Source organism: Empidonax traillii, unplaced genomic scaffold (genome assembly GCF_003031625.1).
Source record: "Empidonax traillii isolate 1590-97213 ecotype Southwest subspecies unplaced genomic scaffold, ASM303162v1 scaffold329:size853407, whole genome shotgun sequence".
Taxonomy (NCBI): domain Eukaryota; kingdom Metazoa; phylum Chordata; class Aves; order Passeriformes; family Tyrannidae; genus Empidonax; species Empidonax traillii.
The window spans coordinates 648,664-675,750 of record NW_020955522.1 but is presented as its reverse complement, the minus strand read 5'-3'; the positions used below and the strand labels follow the sequence as shown (position 1 = coordinate 675,750).

Sequence of the window (27,087 nt, the reverse complement as noted above, 5' to 3'; positions counted from 1 at the left end):
AATCAGATGACAGATGTTGAAATAATTTTTCACAGCGATGCTGGATCAAAGACAGATTGAAGAACAGAACAGAGAAGTTGAGGAAAACTTAAAAGAAGAAACAACAGCAAGAGAAGAAAGGAGAGAGAGAGAACAACAGGAAGCTTTGGAAAGCGAGCAAGAAGAAGTGGAAAAGCTTAGCGAAGACGTGGTAATTTAATAAATTTCTGACAGTAATGCAGCTTTGTAGTGCCCTGCATTTTAGGATTGCTATGTGTGCCACTTGGTTAAAAAATAGATTTTATTCTATGAAGCGAAAGTACCAGAGGCTAAGTTATTTTATGTACTTGTGTGATTAACCAGAGTCTTGTTAGAATGTCTCCTTATGCCAAGTAACTTTTTCACTGGAAACACATGCTTTTCCTTCCATGCTTCATGTAACTGAAAGCTACGGTTTTATGGCCAAAACTTGGAAGGCCACTGTCACCAGGCAATTGGAACAAGCTATACATTCACTGTCTTTGTAGCCTGGATCAGTGCAGGTGGGACACCACCAGAACATGTTAATGTCCATCTGTTAATTAGTCTTTGTTTAAGTAGTGTTTATTAACATATGTTTAAGTAGTGTTCTGGATTTCTAGGTCCTGTGTAAAACTTACTTTTCACTCCTGACCATTTAATATTCCTCTCCTCAGCCCTAAATTGTTTAATTTGATTCAGTGCAGTGGTTGGTACTGATCAGACACGGTCACACAACCCTTGGCAGCAGCAAATGAGGCACTTCAGGAAACTTGCATGTCTGTGCCTGCTCATCATTTTCAGTTCACACGCAGCTGTCACACTTGCAGCCTCAGGCCCCACAGCATCTTGGACTTCCAGACAGGGTTAGAGTGGGATTTCCTGAATATCACTTTTTGAATGGAAGCAATGGCTTAACATTTCATCTTGAATGGCACGTGATAAGTTTAATGCTGTTTAGACTGATGTGTTGTACTGAAGTTAACATGAAATCCTGCACATAGTGCAGGCATTAAGGTATAAAGGTATTTTTCTGATCAGTATTTAATTTTGCTTTTTTGTGTCTTTAAGTATAAGCAAGACTCAGTAACAATAGGTGAAGAAAAAGAAGACAAGGAGGGAGTAAAATCTGTGAATAGCAATTCTGGTGCTGAAGATCATGTAAAGGATCCTCCTCCAAATCCATTAGAAAAATACATGAGAATAATTCAGCAGAGCAGAGAGCAGAATCTGTCAAACAAGGTGATTATCATCAAAACATGGTCTCAGAAATATTATTGAGTGAATTTGTGTCTTGCTGGGCATGCTTAGAATGAAAACAATACTCGCATTTCAGTTTTTTCTTCATTTAGAAACTTTATGTAACAACCTGCAGAGCAGAGTGTTTGAATTTGTAGTGGAAAAAGTGTGATGATCCAAAAGAAAAAACACTGAAAACTTTCTTCTGTAAGGCTTGATGGTGTACTCTGGGCAGGGAGTTTGTTACTTTGGTTTTTTTTAGGTACTAGGACAGTAAGAGGGCCAACCGTGTCCTGGGGAGCGTCAGGCATACCATCTCCAGCTGGTTGAGAGAGGGGATCGTCCTGCTCTGCTCTGCACTGGGGTGGCCTCACCTTGGATATTGTGGGCAGTTTTGGGCACCACAATATAGGAAAGATATTAAGCTGTTAGAGAGTGTCCAAAGGAGGACAGTGAAGATGGTGAAGGGCCTTGAGGGGAAGCCATATGGGGAGTGGCTGAGGTCACGGTCTGTTCAGCCTGGAGGAGACTGAGAGGAGACCTCATTGCAGTTACAACTTCCCTGGGAGGGGAAGAGGAGGGACAGGCACTGATCTCTTCTCTGTGGCGACAGTGACAGAGCCTGAGGGAATGGCCTGTAGTTGTGTCAGGGGAGGTTTAGGTTGGATATTAGAAAAAAGTTCTTCAGCCAGAGGGTGGTTGGGCACTGGAATAGGCTCCCAGGGAAGTGGTCATAGCACCAAGCCTGACAGAGTTTAAGAAGCATTTGGATGATTCTCTTGGGTACATGGTGTGAGTCTTGGGGGATGGTCCTGTGTAGAGCCAGGAGTTGGACTCGATGATCCTTGAGGGTTCCTTCCAACTCAGCATATTCTGTGATTTAAATGTACTCAATTTTTAGTTTAAGCTGTGTTTAAATACAGTTTGAATCTACACAAGTCAGTTTGAGTTCCATTAGCAAAACTAATAGAATTTATTCTGGCAAAGTGGAACATTTGACAGTAAAGAAGAGGTATGGGTGGACATTACTTCACTGAAGGAATGCAGGATGCTTTGTTCACACGATTCCACTCTGAATTTCCAAAGTGTTACTATTCTAGATTCAATGTAGTATTTGTAGACATAGGGTAGGTCTCTTAAAAATACTGATATTATTAATAGAGTCACACTTTGACTTAAGAACCAGTTATAAAAAGTGTGTTTTTTCTCTTGGTTGCCAGGATTCAAAAAAAGAAGAAATAGGAGAAGTATCACGTTCAGAGGGACTTCTGTCTAGTGAAAAGGATGACAGGTGAGGCTCATGTATTAATAATTTCTACTACTCCATACTAATCCAAAATTTTAATTACTACTAATTACTATTACTTCAAATTAATAAATAGTTATAATATGAATTACTGTTAAGAGACATTTGCCTCCTTAAAAATCAAAATAAATTTGCAGTCAAGAGCAAATATATTGGAAAAATGAGGATCCTTTCAATTCTTACTATGTGCAAGTTAAGCACTATGTGGAGTTCACATCTGGGAGCTGCATTCAATGATCTGTTTCAGTAACAGCTGTTGCAGTTACAACTTTTTATCTGCAACTGAGCAGGATCCAAATTCCTTTGCAGTGAGCTGATGAGGAATTCCTCTTGGGTGATGACCCCATGTGTGAAGGTTTGTCTGCACTGCACCTTGCCCCTAGACTGTTACTAGCATTGACTCTAGCTTTGATTTATCAGTAGCATCATGGACTTTTAACATGCTTTTTTCAAAGATTCTGCCTGGCTGCACTGAGTTAAGACAGCCCGGGCATTTCCTCTGGTTCTCTCTAGGCGTTGATAAATAAGTATATGTAGGTTTTAGTTGCTTGCAAGGGAAAAAATCAAACAACCTCCTATCAAGTGTTTCAGTTTATTTGAAGATGTAGAACTGAAAATAAGCAAAAAAGGTGGAGCAATTAAAAAAAACTAAAGCCCTAAAGACTCACCATAACTGTAGTAATGACTCATTATTATCCGTACCTTTAAAGTGCTGTTGAACACAGCAGACCCTACCCTGGTGTTCCTGAGGTGGCACCACTAGTGTTGTTTTCACACTACAGAAGCAGCAGATAGATAGTTCTGCTTTTTGAGAGATGGCTTTTAGTTAATGAAGGCCCGAATTCTCACCCTTAAGGGCTGGATTATTGCCATTAGTTCACTGAAACATCAAGAGAATTGCAACAGAGGCAGTCTCTTAAATATTGATACTCATTTTAAAAAGAGAGTTAAGAAACTACTTTGGACTCATACCACTTTCTCTCTCTGTCAATACAGTGTTGCAGACATTTCTCACGGAGACATGGATGAAAGCTTCTGGTGAACAATAGCTACTGATTTTTTAATTTTTATTATTCTGATAAGAAAGACATTGTTAAAACAGCTTTCTGCCTGTAAAAAGTTGTATAAATGTTAGGCACCAATGCTGCAGGCTGTGTAATTATAAATTAATAAAGCTGATTTTGAGCCATCTCATCACTTCAGTCACTGACTTAAAACAGTGAGTCCTGATGTGCCACTAATCCAGGAGAAAACCCTTGGGTGGGGTTAGAAAGGACAAATCAGAGAACAGAAACTGATCAGTATGTTTGGGTAGGTTTGTTTTGGCACTGAATTCCTGGAAATTTTGACAACCTCCACCCCCCCAACCCCTTCTCCTCCAAATGGCACAATGTGTGAGTGAAAGTAACTGTGTGCAGGCAACAAAACATTCAGTCATCATCATCTGCTTTTAAAGGTGTCCCATGGAGACACTTGGCATGCACAGTTTCAGAGTGTCGAGTGTGACAGACGCAAACTAATGTGCCCATTCTGCTGCTGTGGTAGGGGCAGTGACTACTTCCAAAAGCAGTCCATCTCATGTATCACCTTGTTGGTATTAACCAGCCCAGAACGGAGAGATTAAAATAAAAATGCTATTTAACTCATCTTTATTTAAGCTTTGTATTTTGTAGGTAGATTATAGGCAAGATCATTAAACTTTATTTACAGTATAAAATACAGTAAGTTTTTATCAATGAAGTAATTTTGGGTGGCAGCATATATTACAACTTGCACTGCATTTGAGGCTGCTCATCTTGATCTAACTACAAGAACATGAAGCCAAGTTTGACAGAATTTAGGGGCAAAAAACAAAGCTCTGTCTTGAATTCACTGGATGTTGAAACACAACGTACCAAAAACGTGACAGATACAAACTTTGCTTTTTGAAATGGAGCTAAAACGTGAGATGGTGGCTAGTCTTAATTTTACATGCTGCTTAATTTGCTGTTGCAGCCACGTTGGCCGTCACAAAATTTCTGAGAAACTCCTCCTGTTCGATGTCAGGAATGGGACGGGTAGTGCTTGTTGCATTATGCTGGCCTGGAACAACTACCACTACTTCATGCTAGACACACTGGCTGCCTCACCACGCTGCAGGGTGCACCTACAGGGCATCCCCTTCCCCTGCAGGAGGGAGGGGGGACTAGGGAACACAACGTGTTTCACTTCGGATAGAGACAAAAAGCCTAGAGATGCACTGCCATGGAGTAGCTGTAGGTCTGTTTTCAAATAAGCATACACAAGTGTTGTCTATTATCTACAAATATTTATTTTAACACTTGGATGTAACTACAGGAAGCCCTTGGCACTGATAGAAAATATTGATTCACTGTTAGGTTACAAAAATTTATACATAGCAAAATTTAATGCTCTTTACATAAAAATATTAGACTACTTAAACAAAACTTCAAAAACTCCCAGTAATAGCTACACTGAATTAGAAAAGAATTAGGCTTTAAGACACTGCCTCCATTATTACCCTTATGCAAACACTGGGCTAGAACATCACCTGCATTGCTGTAGAAATGTCTCCTTCATGCAACAGGTAAGAACATACACTAGGCTATTTTGTCATATTTGCTCTACATCAATCAACTTTGCCCCTTTTTTGAAACTGTCAAATTAGACTTCAATATTTAACAAAAAAATTATAGTTGAAGTTAATACCCCCCAAAAATGCCTTTTCTCATAGTACTGATTTGAAGGAATTTGTGCTTCCTTTGATGTATATTCAACAAACAGAGCTATCAAACCACACATCAGCTTAGCAGGGGTATGACTTGAATATTTAATTTTCTCAAATGAATGATGTATTTTTACTTTTCCCCCCCAACATTTATATATATATATATATATATCATATAGAACAAACACCAAATATACCATCACTAATACTCAAGATATCACTGAATGCTTCTGAAAAAAAACATTAATTAGAAGGCAGACTTCTATGGGAAATGACTTTAAAATGGCACCAGTTCGTTTGTTTATGTTTTGTTGTTTTTTTCTGAACACCACGTTTTTTTAGTGTGCTAATTAATTTGTAAAAAGGAAAACACATAAGCACTGACTATAAATTTGCTAAGCACCAAGATAGAAAAAGGTGGACATCCTGTATTACTTTTTTATGGCTGTAATTTTTATTGTTTGTGTAAAACTCTGCAAACTTTCTCATCCGCTCATTTGGATTAGTCAAATCAGTGTCATTTTAATAAGGTAACACTTTTCACTTACTTAAAATGTAGGATAATGGTCTCCTGCCACTATATAAATGCTAAGACATTTATAGAAAATAAATATTAAGGCAAAGCTGACATTTATTTTCAAAGAAGGGGATCATTATCCAGATCCAGGGGTCTACATTCCATTAAATAGTTAATAAAAAGATTAAAACTTGGGACATCTGCTCAACACTCAGGTAAGCACAGGGACGTGACGGCTTCATCATGGACAAGTGTGGCACGCTGCTCCTGTGGCCCACATTCCAAGACAACCTCCTTGCAATTTGGGAGATGCTGCAGCTGTGCCTCACTAAGCAGGAGCCTACATCAGGAATCCCAGCTGGCCACAGGTTTGTTTGGGAGACACTCAGTCACACGCCGTGCACGTGCCTGTGCCTGAGGTCTGCACAGATCTCCGGCCTGCTGGTTTGGAGCACCTGCTACAGTTTTGTGCAGGACATGATGCTGTACAACAAGTCAAATGTTAAACACCAAAAGTCTCAAAGAAGAATAATTTGGTCACTTTTTTAAAGTGTTGCCTTTTAAAATGCCTGGAATAAATCCTCCATTCTCTGCATGAAAGGATGGAAGATTACCCATGGGAAGATTTCCCTATTAAAGTGTTCCAGGAGCTGGAATGTGAAGCTTTTGCACTTCTCTCTAATTTTGTTTGGTAGACACACATCTGTACTGCAGAGCAGCTATTTGCTGATTTGTCAGAGCTACGGAACTCTTCTGCTGAATTACTGTGGCAAACATTTATGTGTAAGAATTGAGTTGCTCTTTTGACCGAGACTGGATATCCTGAAGCTCCTGCTCTTCTTTTGCTTTGATATCTTGGTAGGCCTGCATTTTGCTTGCATCCTTTAAGTAGGCCCAGTTAGAAGACAGTATCATGAGGAAGTGGATCTGGAAGAGAAGGGTGAGCATGATGGCGAGTGAGCATGTCAAGAGGCAAAGCAAGCTGGTAGTTAGATTAATAGACGCTTTTTAAAATAACAACCAAAAAACCAAGTTATTCTACGTTAATAAGCATTCTGTTATTAAAACAAGCACAGAGGCTATTTTCAAAGATCTCTAGAATTTGGCATGCTAAAAATTCAGTTGGTTATTCACAATTCAGAGAAAGTTAGTATAACAATATTAAAAAGAGCTACAGAGTCATACGGATCAATTAAAACGCAGAATGGGGGAAGCAGGAAAACAGTTTTGTACGTGGTAATACACGTAATCTGTAAACTACGAGGTGCTCAGAAGAACTGCTTTCTAAGGTTGTGGTGTTTATCCATATCCAAGCCCAGAGCCTGGTAGCTCTTTTTCCCCAACAAGCAGATGAGAATTCCACCCTCCCCATGGAAAAAACCTGAAACTGTGAGCCGTTTTATTTACGCGAACAAGGCTACATTAACACATTGAAAAATTAAACATCAAAGTATGAGTCCAAAACTAAGCAAAAGCATGCAATCTCTGAGTTAAGAAGTCTTAATCCTGTATTTTTATAGCTACATTTTAAACTTCCATTGTCCAACCTCAGGTGAAGAGTTTTACATTGTATATAACAAACGGTTCTCTTTTTTTTAATTATTGTGTAGATTTTTTTTCTGATTTGTGCATTTGTCTCTTGCCAACTTCTTTTTCCCCATACTTCATGCAAAAACATCTATATTTGAAAACACTGATTCACTTCTTTTTTTTCCCCCAAAAGTGTAAAAAGTTCCCTGTGATCTATGCATGGTTTTGCTTCCCGTGCAGTCATACTTACATTTTTGAGATCTGGCTACTGAGAAATCAGTTACTAAAGTGCAGCCACACAAGAACAAAAGCAATTTATGTACCATTTCTTAGTAGTTCAGGGTCCAAAAGAAAGAATGTGATTGTTTTACGCAGAGCTAAGACAAGGATATATTTTCTTCCAGAAAGAGCATGATTTGACAATTACTTGGAGTAAGAGAAAAGAATTGACTTCATCATCCATGGAATCACTTGGAACTATAAGCAAATTAATTCATAATACCTGGTCTCTGCCAAAAAAAGACTGGCACTACTTTATTATTCCTTTGCTTTTGCATCATATATATTTTGTATGCTTGGGGGTATTGTATTTGGCTTCCATGCTAAAGAATAAATTAATAATTCTGACCCTGAACTATTCCAGTATTTGTTTGAGATGACTGTTAGAAAGCAATTGGAGACTTGAAATGAAAACATCCCCTTTTCAGAAGGATGCTTTATAAACACCCCTACAGTAACTGAATCCTCTCAACATAAAAAAAATAGCCAGATCTCGTCCACATCATAGTTCATATACAAGAAGTCATTTTATTAATCTGATAAGCTAAACGATGCTTACTGAAGCTATTTACAATTACTGTAACAAAATTCAGAAAGCTAGACTTTTAGCCTAGGGTGTCAGTGGTATTTCAAGCTACGCAATGCAGCTCTTTACTGGGCTTATACAATTTAGAATTTAGTGCAGCAATCTTCCCGACTCTTAAACTTCAAAACAGCATAGTTATATGTAGTAGCCATCATGTAGATCAGCTGGTGGAAGAGAACAAAATACAGGAGAGTAAGATACAACAAGGTGACGGCTCAAGCCCACTTGGGCAACTGTCGATACTTTTACAACAGACGTTGTTCTGAGCTTCATCCAGGGTGAAGATGCAAGATAAATAACCTGCCATTTATCTGGGGAGGATAGCCCAAAATAGACCCAAGGCTATTCTGTCAACAAATTTTGAGCGTTACACCTGGGTTTGGCTGGCACAAGGTTAGAAGCTGGCCGCTAAAAAAGGCGTTAGACATAGGAAGCAAGTCATCTTGTTAACATCCCTTTTCCCAACTGCTACCTGTAACTGGCATTGCAGGCTTGGACTAGTCAATCTGCCTGGGTCCAGACAAAAAAAACCAAGAGGTTACAAATGGCTGATCAAATAAACTCCAAAAATGAAAATAAATAGTGGACATAAAGGAAGAAGTAGTGGGTAGAAGTAGGATTTTCAAAGGACATGTGAGTAATTTTTTTTTTAAGTATGTGGGAGGCAGGTTAAGATGACTTCTTAAAGCAAAAGTTGGGGACTTGCTGACTTATAATGACCGAACCATAGCAGCAAATAATGGTGATTACAGCTCACTCTCCTTAATGTCTAGTATCGCTATTTTTAATATACACAAAATTTAATCTTAAAACATCTTAAGCCTGAAATGAACATTTTACATAATAAAACCAAAAAATACTACCCACCAATGCTATGACAGTGGCACCAGCTCCAGCACAAGCCACAATGAACAGGTGATAAGACATGTAGAACTAAAGAAAAAACATGTTAAAAAAATTGAAGTAATTCATTAGGATAGTATAAAATGCATTTCAAGTGTTCTAGAAAATAATGATAATAAACCTATCTTTGTAGCAAGATAGCAAACCTTTAGGAAATGAAAATGTTCTGAAATAATTTTCATTTTTTATGGATGACTTAACAATTATTTCAGGGTTGTGTTTAATGCAATTCTTTATACTACTATATGAATTCTCTCCAAAAACTTTCATCAAGGTATTTATTACATGGTGCCCATGTAACTTGTAGGCAAAAGCTGCACACAGGTTATGTTTCTGTACCTCATTTGTGTTGCAGATGTTCTCTAAAATCGGGCCACAGGCTTTGCCAGGTACAGCATTCCAAGGGATAATACCTGAAATACCACAGCAAAAGAAATCACTAATTTTAGCAACCAACACACACTTTCTGTTCCTCTCTCATCTCTTCCACCCACTTGCCAGTTGTGTTCCCATTCTGGGCATCTGCGCATTGACCAGTACAGCTTTGAGTTGGCAGGAAGGATTAAAACAACTCCCTCAAGTTATGCTTTCTCCTTACACCAAGGCTTGCTGCCAAGGCATGTTCTCAGATGTGGTTTTCCCATATGGCAGCCAAACGGTTGAGTTTTTGCACTTTGGGTCCAGTTGCATGCTGCCTACTCCCCACTCAGCACCGAGCAGAGAATCTGCATCTCAGAGGTACTTGGCACTTTTCAGGATAGCACTTACTAGATTAAGTTCTACTTGAACAAGTAACTACTGTGGAAGAGTGTGAATTTGGAGCTAGAGGGAAGAATTACGGGATTTTTTTCTGGTTTAGTTCTAATAGGTAAAAAGCATCAAGTGAACACTGCTACAAGAAAATTCAGTCTGATGCACCTCATTTACTGCCAGTCACTTTTCTTACACAATTGGAAGTCTGAAAAGTCAACAGGATCTACCAGATCTGAAATAACCTAAACTTTTAGGCCTGTAACAGATGTAAAGCTTAAGCAAAACCCATTTGAATTAGGAGAAAACCAATTTGTCTCCCCATACAACTTTGCGTTTGAACCCAGCTGGTTGGAATTAGCAACTCCATAGGCAGCAGGTCATTGAATAATTTCAAAAAGATTTTACAGGATTTACTTTAAAGTCAAATTCTTCTCTTGAAGAAGCCTTTTAGCTACCACTTCCACCCAAAAATGTGAGGACAGTTCAGTGACAGTAACAAGCTCCTGTTAAGGAGCTGCTCTCTCCCATCATGCTTTGAAACCCAGATGATTTTACTGATCAGAGCAACAATACAGCCCTATACTGCACTAATACAGCTGCAAAACAACCAGGAGGAGCAGGAAAGTGGAGGAGCACATCTCCCTTCAGTCCTAGGCTTTGCTGCTGAAGGAAATGTCTTCCCAGCCTCTTGCTGTCAGCTGCTATAAAACAGGATGAAAACATTCAATTGATCTGGAGACTTCTTGTTTTTAAAATTAGTATCTTTCTTTCTACCAGACTTACCTGGACAGGAGAGCAAAACCAAGCTTTCTTACTTTGTCAACTCTGAATCCGTTTTCTCAGCTTTGAATGACTTAGTCCAAAGAAAGAAACATTCATAGAAAATGCTAGCTAGAATGAAGTCAAAAGTAATGGTGACAAAAGAACTTCTGCACAAGGGAAACTGAAAAGATTAACTTCAGGAAAAACTCACCTTAAGGAATGAACAACTTGAAAAGCCTAACCCTATTTTAAGCTAGTGTCCCAGTTCCCTCAGATTTCTGTGTGTCATCAGAAAGCAGTATTAATTTATTATTAGTTAAGGCAGACTTTTAATTGCCTGGTTTTGGTTTTTTAACTGAAAGTAATTGTTAGAGCAATGCTCAGGTGTTAACTTCATCTTTACATGTAAAACAACTTTCTGAAAGGAAAAAATATATGTATGTGGGTTCAAAAAACACAGTCTGGTTATCTGTTTCTCAGCACCGTTTCCAAGCAGTTTATTTTGAGGCTGATCTATTTTCAAACCCAATACTACACTATTGGAAACTGCTACAAAATCATTTTAGATAAATGACTTGCCAGTTCAGTTAAATTGATTGCATCTGGAGAGAGAGCACTGTAATATGAATTAATTAGAAAAGTAATACTGCATTCAGAGATAGAAGATGCTTTTGCATTTGATTCATCTGATAAGGCTGAGACAAAACTACTGAAGGCAGACCGAGGAGAAAGGATGAAGCGTTTAATCAGGATTAAAATGAGTACCGTATTGCCTGATATCCACGCAGATCTGGTCTCCTGGAACCGTCACATTTGTCTGAAGAGACTTGATGACTTCACAAGTTGACCATATGTTATAGAACATAAAGACAGGCACAGCAGAGAAGCCAAAGACCCCAAGCCAGGCCACTCCAAGCACATAGGTGAGGAAAACAAACTGGGCAGAGAAAATACAAACACTTTACATTTATTCTTTGAAAACACTATTTGAATTTTCCTTAAAAATGCTTCAAAATAATCTTTAGGCACACTTGCAGAATGCAGGTAAGAAAACATTTGATTTCCAAGCACATAAAATCAGAATTCTCGTTGTTTACAATTACTTTGGTAGTTTAAGTGCTACTGAGAAAGTAATTCAGACATTTTTTAATCAGCCTGCTCGAGAAAACAGATGAAAGAGAAGCCCATTGATTTCTCAAGATTCTCTGCTAAGCAGGGCTGCTGTTTGTAGGCTAAAACCAATAAAATTCCAACAAAAATCAATTTGAGGTGTTTTTTTTTAATTAACTATAACACACTAGCATTTCTATACAACTTGCAAATCAAAAACAACACAGTGAATCGATGTTCACAGAGTTCTCCCATACTCTCTGATTTATTGAAATCAATCTGGAATATAACATTTAAAAATACCTATTTTTTGCAAACATACCATGATCATTAACAGCAGATTAGAAGGATTCAATTGATATAATACACATTGCCAAGAAGCAAATGAGTTACTGCCCTTAGAGAATCACAGGTTTGTCCACTGAAATTTGGTGCTTTGGGTTTGCTCTTTAAAAAAAAAAAATATTCTGTGCATTTTCTTTTGTAAGATTTTAATGTAGGGAACTGATTGCTTTGGAAGTCTTCAGCTTCCCCCTCCCAATGGGCCCCTTCCCTTTTCCCTCCTCTTCTAAGTTTTATGGCAAAACAGTAGCTCTGGCACCAGTTCCTAGCTCCCTCCTCCTGGAGAGACTAGGATTTGGATCCTACTTGGAAAGCGGGGGAATGCTGATACATCCTCCGTGTTCTCCTTTTACCATTGGCTGTAGCTGTTCTCTCTTAACAGTAGGTGGACTGGAAAGGCTTTACTTCCAGGAAAGCACCAGTGCCCTCCTATCTTACTTAAAACTTGTGTGCCACAGGACAACAGCAAGGACGGGAAAGGCTCTCAGGGGGGAGGTTGTGTCAGTCTGACCCAGAACCAAGAGACTGAACTAATGTTGCAGTGGTGGAAGTTTGCATCCTCATAATACCCTGAATAATACCCCAAGCGTTAGAGCAAAAGCTGAGCAAACTGGTTAGGTTTCGGTTAATGAAGGTGGTGTGTGAGGAGATGGAAGTGCTTGCAAAACTATGGCCCATAAAACCCCAGCTAGACTTCAATTTATACACAACTCAACTGAAACACCTTATTTCCTATCAGAGGGTGCCATATACCAGACCTTTATGCTTTATGTGAGGGTTAAGGATCCTCTCTTTGGATTTTGGGAAGGACCAAGTGGGCCAGGTTAAAAGATTTCTACATAATACATAAAACATGAGTTTGCATACATGTATGTGGAAGTGTGCATGAGAGAAAGTGCACAAAGCCTTTAACTCTTAAGAAATAGCCAGAAAAAAATACACTCACTCTCACATTTAAAGTGATAACTGTGGGAAATTGCTATTCTGTGTTACCAGAGCCAATACAAATAATTTAGGGAAGCTGGAAGCCTGTCTTATGCAAGATGGGACACCTTTCAGGACCTCACTCAGTAATGTAACAAAGGAAGTAGAGGAGCTCTTGATCAGAGACAAAAGAAAAGATGTCCAAAATGTCCAATGTCCAAAACCTTGTCGCCTGTACCCAGCTGCATTCACTACTCTGTTAAATATTATATCTCCTTGCAAACCTTGTTCTATAGGGTTTTACCCAGCAGTATACAGGCACTTTTCCTGTCACTGCCAAACATTAATGTGTCTTACCAGAGCTCCAAGCCATTACTCAGTTGGTAAATTCTCTCCTTCACTGTGTGGACAAATATGGGCAAATATGAAAACAGTTTTCTCTCATATTTCCACGTGTTTGTATAACCAGCTGACAATCATGTGCCTGCAACTACTAAGCTGCATAAGCAATTGTCTGCACTGACGAGATGCACACGTGTAAGTTTCTACTTTATTTTGGATCTTTGAAAAACACTGCTTTAGATCTAATTTTGCTCCTTGGTGAAGACCATACTTGCTAGAAAAAGAGTGAGCAAATAGCTGCTTAACTGGAAAATTATCGGGCGCCTTATTTTTATTAGCTGTTGAAAAATTCAGTAAGTACCCAACAGCACAGTGGAAAATTGCTAACTCTCGTGAAAATAAACATGCATCTCTTTTGTATTTAACCAGCTGAAAGTACATATTTTTTAAGTACAGGATATAGACTGTATATTAAAATGCAATGATCACATCAAAAGCCTCTTCTCTTTTCACCCACACTTTCCCGTGGGCGATCTGTCATACTGCTTAGCTTCCTCCATAACTATGAGCTTTGAATTCAGATTTTCAGTAATAGCTTTGAAATCCTGTCTCAGAAACATAGTTATGGCTGTTCTTGCAGAGTGTGCCCTAGGGGACAATGTGGGTGAGAATTTGAAGTTTTATTTTTAGTTAAACTTGCTTACAATTTTGTTCTAATACAGAAGTATACCCAAGGGAATATGGCTTGTAACTTTAGGGCTTTAAATGTTTCAGCTGTGTGAAAAAGAGTCACTATTCTATCTGTACGCCTTTTGCCATCTGCAAATCAATACTTGACTCAAGTGCAAAGATGTTGCGAAGCTTCATCCATTCATTACTGTTTGTTTGAAGGATCCAGACACTCAAGCACAATTCACTATGGAAGTCAGAGGCATTACAGTTTGATATTTAGATAGCTCTGCAAACCACAGCCATTTAACATTCTGCCTTTAAGCATCACTAGTGTTACATATTTAAAAGCACAAAATCCATTTTGGCTCGCATTGAGTGTTTTAAAATTAACAGCCTCCCCCAGTGTAGTTCAGACTGGTGGGTTCAGCTTTATGACTCGGGAGGCCACGGCAGCACCCCAACAGTCTATCTGCAGAATTTCAATTTGACCAAGCACTCCTGAAGTTCAAAGAAGGACCAAGACCAGGGATTGACCCTGGCCACCCATAACAAATTAAACAAAGAAGGCAGCTATATATTGTTGTTCAAAACCGTAGGAGTCAAACCAAGCCCAACAGGTTTCAGCCAGCAAAGACTGCTGTTCTCATTTCAGATGCTACTCACCATTCCACTGATGCAGCGGCCACAGGCTGTTGTTTTGAACTCTCCATGCAGCTCCTTCACAGCACTTGTTGTATAAAAACCTTCTGCCAAAAGGATTATTCCATATAAGAAGAAAAATGATGCAATGCCATAAATTACATACTGCATTAGCTGTATTCTACAATGGAAGAGAAAAAAAAAGATATAATTAGATTTCAGTCCTCTAAAAACAAAGTCAGTCCTCCCAAATCCTAATAAATTAGAGAGGACTCTTTTTCTAGAAACACAGTTCAAGGCTCCTTAGCATTTTAAGCAAGCAGGCTGCAGGAGAGCACTGGTGTGATTGCCCCACTTCTCAGGTAAGCAATACAGATGTGTATTAGTCTTGCATCCACCTGAGCATCCCCTGTTTGTGCTGCAGTCCTTATACTGACTAATATTACTCACCAGGTTAAAGCTGCAGTTTCACACCTCCACTAGAGAGGTTTTCTTTTTCCTGTTACTGATCCTGACACCTAGCTTGGTGTTGTCCGACAGGGACAATGCAGGGCTTTGAAATGGGCAAAACCTGGAGCTGAACTCCTGGCTGAACTACCATGGTAATTCTTTGGGAAAAGAAGCAGTCCCTGAAATTCACTATTTTTACTTGTAAAATCCAGTTAATTTATGTTTGCAAAAATTTCTAAATTCAACAGTATTTGTCTGATACAAAACTCAGTGAGTGTGCAGTGAGCAGTGACTTCTCCTGAGGAGGAATGGTTTGCTCTACAGTCTAGAAGGGTACTTCCAAGTGAGCAGGTAGTTTCAGTGCCTTGAGTCACAACAGTGTTGAGCTCCCTACAATGTAAATATTTTTTTTTTTTAATTAAAGAATTATGTAGAAAATGCTTCCATTTTAGGTACTCTGGAACCACCCAGAGGAAAAAAGATCTCAGGGCACATAGTGTAAGCACTTCTCTCAGGTATTATTTGAGAAAGTTCTCAATTCCTTAAAAAACCTACCATCTGCAATGATAGAATAGGTAAATGGAAAGAATAACTTCTGAATATTATCAATCAGATTTAATATCTGAAGCCAATTGTTTTGAAGGACCAGAATGCCAGATCTTCCATACAACACTTCTGGTCTCCAAAAGTAATACTTTGTTATTAGTAAAACTTCCCCAGAACTTCTTAGAAGTAATTTGATTGATGGGAGGGTTATTTTTGATGAAGTTATTCACAGAACAAAGAGGTTAATTTTATGCAGCCACACTACCAGTTTTCTAAGGATAAATATATTTTCCTCAGATTTTTTTTCCAATTCCTGCCACTCTCCATTAAATAGCTGCTAGTACAGATCTCCGAGGAGCATATGCATGTTTTAGCTTAAAGAGAATGGACCACCATTTATATAGTTAAATGTTATCCTTGTATAAAAATAGGATATTGCTCATTTAAAATTTTATGTGGGAAGTGTTAATATTTGTTTTCCAAACTGATTAAAAATAACAGGATAAATCTGTTGCACCTGTAAAGCACAAAAAAATTAGTTCAGGACTTAAGAGAGTACAGAAGAATTAATTTCAGCATCATTAAGAGTCTAGGAGAGACTTAATGCATGTTAGCAGAACTTAGTAATAGGAAAACTGGTTAAAAAAGTCTTTTCCAAAGGGTGTCTTACTAACGTACTTCTTATTTATTTTATGTCTCTGTTAGACTTAAATTATTTGCCCCTTTCTAACATTTCTTTTGCCTTGCCACCTCCTTGACTCCACAGAACTCGAGCCCTGAGCTGCTTTGGTAGGAATTATGCATTTCCCCAGCTGCTGATGCTGACTTGACAGGAAACACTGTCAACCATTCCCCAAAATGTAAAACTTGCTGCCTGTTACTGCTGCTTTTGCAATTCCTTCTATTTTGCTCAAATGAAGACTGATACCAGCACAGAGTGTTTTATTATTCAGTTACTGAAGAACAGCTGCTTACAGTTTCTCACTAAAAGTTGTGGATAACTGCAGGGTCCTTGAGGCTCATGCACTGAAGCTGGGGATGCACTGCCCAGCCACAGCAGGGACTGAGTGTGGGCAGTGCTGGGATGGGGGACCCCACTGGGGAGCAGTCCCAGAGCAGGTCTGGGCACAGAGCATCTAATGGAGGGGGGAAGCTCTGGAAAGGTGCTGTGGGCCTGACACCAGTGAAAGGGGGGGCATGCAGCAAACTGTAAGGTCTATGCCAGTTGGAAGCACATAAAGCCAGTCAGTGATAACAGAAATTAAAAACAAATTAAGGAGAATTAAGTGTGCTGCATTGGACCCTGATACCAAAATCTTCAGATATCAAAGACCCAAATCCTGGGCCTTTGGGACAGGTAAGCAAATTAAAGGTGCTTTGCTTGCTGCCCATGCACCCCTACATGTGCCATGCCCACAGTGCTTACCACAAGGGCCCCCTCTCACAGACATGCATGGCATGCAGGTGGGGCTGAGTGCTGAGCACAGGCCCTGATGCAGCACTCCAGACCTTCCTCTGGCCTCACGGGGAAGTCTTGGGAGCATAAAAGACCCAAATATTTCACCAGTGATTATGTCCAAAGGCTATGTTTGCAGACCTCTCCAGCTTTTTCTCATATACGAGTCCAGCTGCTTCTGAGGGGGGATGGACAGAACCATGCTTCCCTGTTATTCCTGTCATTCCTTCCAACTTTATGTAATCAACAAACACTAAACCTACTCTCAGATTAAAATTGTTATCTCTTGTTTTGTCACAATAGCCCCTGGTAAAAAGTCCCTCTCCAGCTTTCTTGTTGGCCCCTTTAGGTACTGAAAGGCTGTTATAGAATCTCCCCAGAGCCTTCTCTTTTCCAGGCTGAGCAGCCCCAACTCTCTCAGCCTGTCTTCATAGGAGAGGTGCTCCAGCCCTCTGATCATCTTTGTGGCCTCCTCTGAACTCACTCCAACAGGTCCATGTCTTTCCTGTGCTGAGGACCCCTGAGCTGGACACGGTATTCCAGGTGGGGTCTCACCAGAGAGGAGAGGAGGAGCAGAATCACATCCCTTGCCCTGCTGGCCATGCTGTTTTTGATGCAGCCCAGGATAAAATTGGCTTTCTGGGTTGTGAGCACACGTTGCCAGCTCATGGCCAGCATTTCATCCACAAGCACCCCCAAGTCCTTCTTTTGTCAGGCTGTTCTCAATCCCTTCATCTGTCAGCATGTACTGATACTGGGCATTGCCCTGACCCGTGTGCAGCACCTTGCACTTGGCCTTGGTGGACATCATGAGGTCCACACAGTCCCACTTCTCAAGGCTTTCAAGGTCCCTTTGGATGGCATCCTTTGTTTCAGGTGAACAAACTGCACCACTCAGCTTGGTGTCATCTGCAAATCTGCTGAGGGTGCACTCAGCACCCTGTTTATGATATTGATGAAGATATTAAATAGTACTGATCCCCATATAAACTGGTTTAGCAGGATACACACTTGGGTTCTTTGTATGTGAACACCAATAAACTACCGACTGCTGCTAGGAAAACAAGCAACCGAACACTCAGGAATGGAGGCGGAAGTCTGAATCCATCTCTACTCATTTAGCATGAGGGTGTTATGATGAATAATGGAAACGGGAGGCATACTTACACTTCACTCAGCAAAGCATGGTCACTGGCAGTCGTGGAGAAGTGCTGCTCGAGAATAGACACGGTTCCCGTGAGCGCCACGTGGCCACAGCCACAAAACAACGCTACCCCCGAGAAGCAGAGAATGGTTGCCACGAGCGAAGCATATGGCACTCCTCCTAGGCACTTAATGCAACATTCAAAGCAACCTAAGCAGAAGAGAGAAAGCAAAAGAAACGTCATGAGCAAAAAGCAAATTATGAGGAAAAGAATATTTGTCCTCCACTTGGTAAAAGCCACAGGGATTAAAAGGCATTGACATGCTAAGCAAAAAATCTATAGGTGGTACAAGACAGCATCACCCTCTAAAGCAGTGACCTACAGATCTGTTGGTACGGACTCAAAGCCCAGAAAGTGGGCTGAGTGCTCCTCTCTTTACAGAATCAAGAGGAGATCGATGAAACAGCCTATGAAATGGAAAAAGAAAAAAAATCACTGTCTAAAGTGATCCACTACAATTCAGCTGCTCATACAGAGCTCACCACGTTTCAGCATTACCAATGGCAGGAGCATCAGCTATGCTGGCAACATTCTGGGAGTCAGAGAAGCAAATACTGAAGACAATGAAGCCTTTTGGAAAAGAAAGAGTTTGCACTTTCATTGGAAGAGGAACACATTTAGGTCTGCAAAACTTAACTACCCTATGCTCTCCCATGACTCCCAAATTATCTTTTTATATAAATCAATATCAGGTTGTAGGGATACAAATACTTTAACAATGGAAAAATTAAATGGGGACCAAAGAATAACAATTTTTATTGAGGGCAGCAGAAATGTATTACAATACATTTCCAGCTTTATAGGATACACTGGATTTACAGTGATCCCTGAATACAGTTTGCAGTAGCATAGTCAACTGAAATGCATCATTTAAGCAGCCTGAGTTAACAAAACACCCCCTAGAACTGCTGTTTGTATGAACACTATAATAAGGAGGTTGCAAGCTGAATTGCCAGGTTCCTTCCAACTGCGTGGCCTGAAAACCCATCTGCTTACAAAGCTGGGGAATGTAAATCGGAAACAAGCACAGCTTTTAACTGCGCTATAATGGTAATGGCAATCCATACCAATTCATTACTTCAGGGTGATGGCATTAAGCTGTCTCCATTAATGTGCATTTCATACAACTACGCAAAACACAAGCCATTAAGACAACGCTTAATGGAGCGACCAGCGTTGCACGTCGCAGGAACAGCCCGCTGCTTCTACGGCAAGGAGCTACAGGGACAAAGCATTCGAAGGCAAGGAAACAGCTGGTGAATGAGTACATCACATCACACCTTCCCACCCAAAGAATGCCTTACAAAGATCAGCAAGCCTCCAGCCACCACACGAGGCAAGTTTATTTTTATCCCCCTCCCTTTCCCATTAGCGAATGAGTTGCAGAGCAGGCACTTCATGAAGCACTTCCGTGAATAATATGCATCCGATAATTGAAAACTTTTCCATTTCATAAGTGAGAAACTCTTCTTTTAGACAGTCACTGGCAAGTGCTCTAGTCAGGCTTAAGCAGTTATCACTATCGAAATGACTTATGAAACGCCACTTCACTAGTTGCAGACAAGATTTAATTGTATAGAAACAAGCCTGGGAAGCTTTTATACTCTAGCCCACAGCTGGAGTCCATTCAGTCAGAACTATCTTCATGACAAAAATACTGCAGAATGAACAAACACTGCAGCTCAGCAGTGTAGGGGCAAACAAAATCCAAATGCATGCTTTCAGAGGAAATAATCTCTGGGTCTCATTTTATCACAGAAGTCCAAAGTTGAATTCAGATACCAGACCTTGCCGAGCAATCCTCTTCTTTGGGGAATCTGCCTGAGTGCAGCTCACAAGCCCCATGCAACAGCAGTCATACACATGAGGCTGGCTTGCCTCCGCAGCATCTGCTCATGGGTCAGGCCCAAGCCTCCCAGAGTTAATCCAAGAAATGCTTGCACCTGGTGCAGGATTAGCCATGAAGGATTATCCAAGAGTAACCACGCTCCAACCCAGCAGACAATGCTCAACACACATGGCCACAGCCCAGTACAAAACAAAGTACCTTTCGGGCTGCACTCCTAAAGCAGAAGGTGACCAAACGCCAGATCACTGCTCAGTGTGGAGGAGATTGATCACCTAAATTATGCTGATCCCACAGAGTGCTGTGCAGAAGGATCCCATCAAAGACAGGAAATAAAAACAGTTGGAAGTAAACCAAGGGACTGACAAGATCCAAAAGAAAAGCTGCTGGTCTCAGATAATGGGAGCAGCCTGCTTGACAAAACTAAAAACTGGTGTAGACCCAGGATTGACATTTAACACTCTCTAACTAGGTACCTGTCCTCCCAGTACCCCACACCGCACAGCCGGCTTTCCAAGCCACTGGCAGAACATTTGCCCTGGGGAGTTTGTTGGATCCCTTACCCAAATACATGACAGTATCTGCCACTAATCCACAGAACCTCGAACACAAGCCAACAGTGGCAGACCCTCTTTCACCTTGCAGCCACTGGCAGCTGCACAGAGCATCTTCTGGCCATACTCTTTGTCTTCTTTTAAAACTCAGGTGAAAAGGCACCAGAGTATTTGGGTGGCCTTCATTTTATCAGGGCAGACCATGGCCAAGGGCTGCCCGAAGAGGTGCCCAAAGCAACCACATTATTTTGAGCAAGGTAGAGAAAACTACATTCACATGTGGACCTGCAGGAACTACTCACCTTTACCCCAACACTAAAGCAGGAATCGGAGGGACTTCAGTATACCTGGAAATAGCATGCAGCCAGCTTGCAAGTGCATGAAGCATCCCAAGTGACAACATCCATCCATACATAGTCATTCTGCAAACAAATTGACAGCAGAGCGGCACAGCCTCCTGCCAGAGGGTAACTAACTGTGGGACACAACCTCATCACAGTGCTGGGGCTGCCAGACCTTCCCCCAGATCCCACTGTGACAACTCTTTATGAGCAGATTAAATCCATGCCTAGCCTGAGCAATATAACTGATTTTGTAATTTTTGTTTTAACATAAACCTAAAACAGTACTGCCAAGAGCAGCTTTCAAAACCTGCTACAATTTGAAGCTCATCAAGAACTAAGATACACTTACCAAGCTTCCCTAACAAACACTGAAGCAAATCAGAGGATTTCTTAAAAAATGAAAGCTTTCCAGGAAACCTGCCTTATGATCTCTCTCTGTAACCCTAAGTCAGTGACTATCTTCATATATTACAACTGGAAACCCATGATGATATTTGCCTAGTTCATGTTCACAAAACAATTTGCAAACACGCTGGTGACAACTGTAGGCTGAAGGCCTGTGAACTCAAGCTGACAAAAGTTGTATGAAAATAAGTTTAGTTCTAATTTTCTGCTAATTTTCACTTTCCATATGGCCAAAATACTGAACTTTTCAGCTGTATAGCCACTCCCAATATAACAATGTAAAATGATTTAAATATGAAACTGTAGAGCATAAACACACATCACCGCATCTCCCCTTTCAATGACCATTTTGTGCAAGGCATCACTAGAACCTTTTGTGCAACTCAGCAGAATAAAAACATTTTTTGTCCTCAGGCTGGTGAGCAGCAGTTGCCATGGAGGCAGGTTAATAACAGCCCAATGATTTGCCCAGAGCTGCCTGTGATCTTGGCTACAGATTTAACACACTCTCAGAAGGAGGCCAGCTAAAACAAAGACTGAGATTATTCTCTAGGGAATGAATGCTATTAAACGCGCACACACACACACACACACACACACAAATATTCTTGCTAAAGGACAAAAATAAAGCGAAGAGAAAGAAACAGGAACCGGCTATTCTTTTTATCTCCTGGAAGCTATCAGTCACAGGAAATTGGTAAAGGATGAACCTACATATGTACATAAATCGGCAATTGATTGCTTAATGTATGAAGAACAATTATAAAATCTACCCAGCAGCGTACACGCTACTGCACATAGGCAGGGTCTTAGCCATTCAAATTTCCATGCCAAATGGTGACTGTTTGGCTAAACCTTCCTTGTTATTTTAGGTACAGCTTCAAGATTTAAACTCAGAATAGCAAGGTAGTAGAGAATTAATGGAAAGAGGTCTTAAAATAAAAGAGAAGAAGAGGCAATTCTCAGACTGTAACTCATCCTACTAAGGTAAAATCTGTTGTTTGGAAATGACAAGAGAATGGAATCAGGTAGCTTTCTTTACTATTTCTAGGGCTTGCTCTAGAAGTTCACACATCAGTTCTTGAAGCGCAGATTTGAAGAGCTGAGACAGACAAGTGTTCACAGAGCTGTCCCACAAAGCACAGCATGGAAAACATGATGTAAAGGAAGAGTGTCCACATCTCCTGGACAGAAAACCAGCCTCTTCCCTTAATGTCCCAAACTCCTATTAGGTTGAACTTGTGCCGCGATGTATCTCAGGCATTAACCACTGAGCCCATAGTCAAGGTCACTAAGGAATTAAAACAAGGAACAAAGAAAACCTGAAAGGAAGTTTGAAAAGCTCTCAATTTTATGGACCTAAACCTCCAGGCTCCTGTGTTTGTTTTCTGAGTTAGTTTCCACTCTCTTTTCCTTAGAAGTTTAGTAGCTCCCTCTCCCATAAATCTGTCCTGGTATTCTGAAAGATAAAGCAATGGGCACCATTTTTTCCTCATCACTTACTTCCTGTAACTGTATAATGCATTTTTAGAAATCGTGGTATGTTAGACACCTGTCCAGTTAATACATGGTAGAAATAACACATCATGTTCCACCACAGGACCACAATCTCTGTTAGCTTCAGCACCACAGCCCAAGGAGCACAGGGGGAGAAACTTTTAACAAAAAGAAGATTGCAAGAATCCAAGGAAAGAAAAAGCATTAGATAACATCTTAAATGCAGCCATCAAATGTAAATCAGGCTTACTATTACACATCCACAGGAGCCTAGTGTTGGCAGCATTACTCTTAATTCTCAAATAAATGTAAGAGAACTCAGGACTTGATATTCACCTCCTGCTTCCCCAGTGCTGAAGATTACCCAATACCAAGTGTGAATAATACCATCAGAGTCCTAAACCACCATGGATTTTTGTCAGAAAATGAACATTATGTCAATGAAAGCAAATACCAATTTTTCTATCTGCCTCCTACTTGTCTTTTTTTTTTTTTTTTTTAAATTTCCACACTAAATGGCTTATGCATGCTAGGATGTACATTTTCCTACCTTACAGCATGACTGACAGTTACAGGAGAAGCTGTGAGGGATGTGAGAATACAATAATACCTCAGAAGCAAAATTAGAATTTACCTCTTTCTTCTCTGTGTGAGACTAGGCCAGTACCTGGCAGTAAGATAACTTTACTTCTCACATCTGTCATGCACACCTGCAGCTAGGAGTCAGTGGCAACAGTACAATAAGATAAAACACTTAACCTTACAAGGGTAACTTTAAAGCATGTGTCAAATATCTCTCCATGCTTTAATAAGGGCACTAAATAAAAAAAGGCTCTGTGTTAAATGAACTGGAAGTCTTTGTTAAAGCTCTGTCTCTGCCCATTCCCGTTCATCTTAAATTTTGCTGATTTACAAAACGTGACACAAAGCTAAACACGTACTTACAATAAATGCTCACTCACCACACTTTTGGATTAACTTTAAACAGACTAAATAAATTATGAGCTCAAACAGAGAAAATCCTTTCTTCTCCTCCCTCAAACATCTTAAAGCTCTTCCACAGAAAACTTCCTTTCAAGTTTGATATTTCCTAATTTTGCCTTTTTGTACCACCCAAATTAAAAGTTGTGAAATTGACTTATAGTGAAAAGTAACTCATGAGAGCCAGAAAACTTGAAGAACATGAAGCTCATTTCTGGAGGTTATCAGCCTTAATTGCATCTTCTCTAGATATTCTTGATACGGATGCAAGACACTTGGTTTCAGAACTGTCATACAGCCAGTTCCCCACTTCTGAGAAGGTATTTATTCTCTGTCAGCAGTTAGATGCTTCCATATTATGTGTAGCAGAGAACTAAAAGTCCTTGTTCACACCTCCTGTGTGCTGGAAACCAACACAGAGAAAGCAGGAGAACTGGTGCACACTAAGAACAAGCATTTCACAGCCTGGAAGCACCATTAGCAAACCTCTTTTCAAATCCACAGAGCACCGAGTATCTCTGTGGTATTGTATACATAACAAAAATAGGTGGCTCCTTAATATGTCACCAAAAATACAATAAGCACAGGTTTAAAATCAAGGACATTTTTGCTACCATGATTAACAAAAAAACCCACAAACAAATAAGCCCAAACAAATCAAACAACCTTGCAGAGGTTACAAATGTTCATGCACAGCAAAAGCTAAATTTTTTCTTCCTTTCACTATGGAAAGCATGACATTCAAATTGGAGAAAAGGCTGTTTTTACCCAGGCAAGATTTGTTTCTTCTGGATGTTGTTAAATGATGCAGAGAAGACTCTAAAAACAGACAACAGTAATCATAACCTTTTTTTTTTTCCCTTCAAATCTCTTCTTTCCAAACCAGCACTTCTTATATAAACAAAATTTCATTCACACTACAGAAAGCAAACCCATTTCATGCAAAGACACGACTGGAATGGTTTTTTACAGACCTTATCTAGTTTACCTTCAAATTTAGTGAAATACACACACTCCTCATCTATATCATTCCCAGCCTCTACCAGGCTCATTAAGCTCACAGGTGTTGTGAAGTCATCTTTTTCAGACAGTGAAATCTACAAAATAGGAATCACTATATCCATACATATTGCAAGTGTCCATCCCAGGTGTCTGTTGTGTGAGAGCACAGAGTAAGACCTAGATGGGAAGAACTTCACTGCCCCACGGGACAGTGGGACAAGAGTATTGCTCTTGTCCACCTTTACTGCTCTTGGACAAAGATCAGGCAGAACTTTGTTTATTTTAATTCATGTGTTCTCTGTTTTACTTTTGGCCTATGAAACAGTGGAAACCACAGCAGAAGAAAAAGATCTAGGTTATACTTTGGAAAAGGCCTTGTAATGTAATGGCCAGTCTTCGCAAACAAAGAACCGGGGAAGGTCTTTGCACCTTCCAGCCTGCGCATTGGATTTTTTAAGTGAGACACAGTGTGCGCGGAACTGAGCCCACCCTTTAATCCTGAGGTTCATCTGCCGGGGCCAAGCGAGTTTGGACGGTGGCAGCGAGGTCCTCAGGACGTAGATGGATTGCCTTACAGGGCTAACGAGCTCCATCTGCCTGGGGAGTGTCCTGACTGGGAATCGAACCCGGGTCTCTGTGGTGACAGCGCAGCGCCTTTACTCTCTAGACCACCAGGGGGCCTTACTTCAAACAGGTTTCCATGGGAATTCTTGAGGAGGAATATGTTTTAGCTCTAACTACTTCTGCAGAACAAAAAGTTAAGCTGGTGATTTAAAGAGACTTCTCTCATAAGGGACAGATTGAGTATTATTGATAAAAGCTTTGGCATAATTCCTCCTGGAGACTTGTTCTTGTGTTTTATTATCCAAAATGACCCTTGGGACTTCAGCACAGCCTGAGCATGTGGAAGTGCTCATTGACACGCAGAGCTCAAGGTTCAAACACATTGCACCAGCAAGGGCAGCTGCTGGTCCAAACTGTGGCTGTAACTCTCAGCTGACATATCAACAACTCACTGCTCATGTCAGCATGCCTGAAGATCTTTCTTCCTTTCTGCCCTCGTCCTTCCCTCCTTCCCCTTGCTTCACCTGTTTTTGTCTTTTTGGAGAAACACTAAGTAGGGTCAACACACAAGAACTGCTGCTTCAATAGGTGCCAGCCCAGGTGGTAATTTTGGAGAAATTTGAGGCAAAAGAGATGAACTGACAGGTAGACTGCCAAAGATATTCAAATGTCTGAAGGTCTAGACAAGCTCAGTGTGGGAAGCACAAGAGCACCTAAGCATTTCAATCCTGTGGGCGACTTCTGCAGTTCTGAGAAAATCTGTAAGAACATTTGGATTTTCTTGATTCAACCTGTAACTTGGCTGACATGATTTTTAAAGATGACTTTAATCAAAGGTGAACATCTTACCTGGAAGACTGGAGTTGAGACTCTTACCTCCGCCTTTCTGCCAGCTGTAACTCACCTCACTTTCCATCAGCCTTCAGCACTCAGCAGGAGAGCAAAACTTTTGCCACACTGGATTTCAGCCACTGCTACAGACTGCTTCCCCAGTTGACTCCTCCCTAGCTACAAAGAAGCAAACAGAAACACAACCTCTCTCTCCCTAGAGCTAAGACCTAAAACCTGTGTATGTATTCCAGCCTGACAGATGTAAGAATTCAAAAGGTAAATTTTCAATTTAACAGATAACTGAAGATGCAAAAATTTTCCCAGACATTTACCCCACTATGGGTTTACACAACTGTGGAACAAGAGGAGCAGTAAGAAACCTGAAACATAACTGCCGAAGTCCTTTGCCCTGCAACAGCTTTCTTGCAGATATTTCCCAAGCTGAGTCCTCACCACACTATTTCCAAAATTTAAGCTTGCTTTGGTAAGGGAGCAGGCTGTTTCAGAGAGATACTCCACATTCACATGCCCTTATGCTCTCACAAAGCGGATGAAACACCTCCCAGCTGTTGGGAAAAGAAAATTTTGGGAAAAAAAAAAAAAAAGAAAGAATCCTATAAAGCAAACAACGCCCACCCAGCCTGGAAGAGTGCCTACAGCTAAGCTCATGTTAAACAACTATTGCAAAGTTTCTCTTTCTAAAGAAAAAGATGGTACTCTGCTTCCTGGGGAAAAATTGTTTTAGGCGTTTTGAAAGGCTCATTAGGCTTGCAGGTG

At 40.4% G+C, this 27,087-nt stretch overlaps 2 protein-coding genes across 9 annotated transcripts in view; one reads left to right on the top strand and one right to left on the bottom strand.

Annotated features, from left to right (window-relative positions):
- Nucleotides 1-3,733, top strand: part of OFD1 (OFD1 centriole and centriolar satellite protein) — a 28,007-nt gene extending 24,274 nt beyond the window's left edge. For both annotated transcript variants that reach the window (XM_027891754.1, XM_027891755.1), the window contains 4 exons: nucleotides 36-190; nucleotides 1,069-1,239; nucleotides 2,457-2,527; nucleotides 3,539-3,733. In XM_027891754.1, coding sequence (XP_027747555.1) covers nucleotides 36-190; nucleotides 1,069-1,239; nucleotides 2,457-2,527; nucleotides 3,539-3,584 — 443 coding nt within the window. In that variant the 3' untranslated portion in view covers nucleotides 3,585-3,733. The remainder of the gene's footprint in view (nucleotides 1-35; nucleotides 191-1,068; nucleotides 1,240-2,456; nucleotides 2,528-3,538) is intronic.
- Nucleotides 3,734-4,174: 441 nt separating this feature from the next.
- The window catches only part of GPM6B (glycoprotein M6B), a 112,205-nt gene continuing 89,292 nt past the window's right edge, over nucleotides 4,175-27,087 (bottom strand). For 3 of the 7 annotated variants that reach the window (XM_027891771.1, XM_027891765.1, XM_027891768.1), the window contains 6 exons: nucleotides 18,249-18,435; nucleotides 14,654-14,810; nucleotides 11,366-11,537; nucleotides 9,425-9,498; nucleotides 9,050-9,115; nucleotides 4,175-6,714 (listed from right to left, as the gene is read on the bottom strand). In XM_027891771.1, coding sequence (XP_027747572.1) covers nucleotides 6,565-6,714; nucleotides 9,050-9,115; nucleotides 9,425-9,498; nucleotides 11,366-11,537; nucleotides 14,654-14,810; nucleotides 18,249-18,435 — 806 coding nt within the window. In that variant the 3' untranslated portion in view covers nucleotides 4,175-6,564. Of the gene's footprint in view, nucleotides 8,347-8,654; nucleotides 8,693-9,049; nucleotides 9,116-9,424; nucleotides 9,499-11,365; nucleotides 11,538-14,653; nucleotides 14,811-18,248; nucleotides 18,436-26,328; nucleotides 26,411-27,087 lie in introns of those variants that run through there. The other 4 variants (XM_027891767.1, XM_027891769.1, XM_027891766.1 and 1 more) reach the window with 4 other exon arrangements.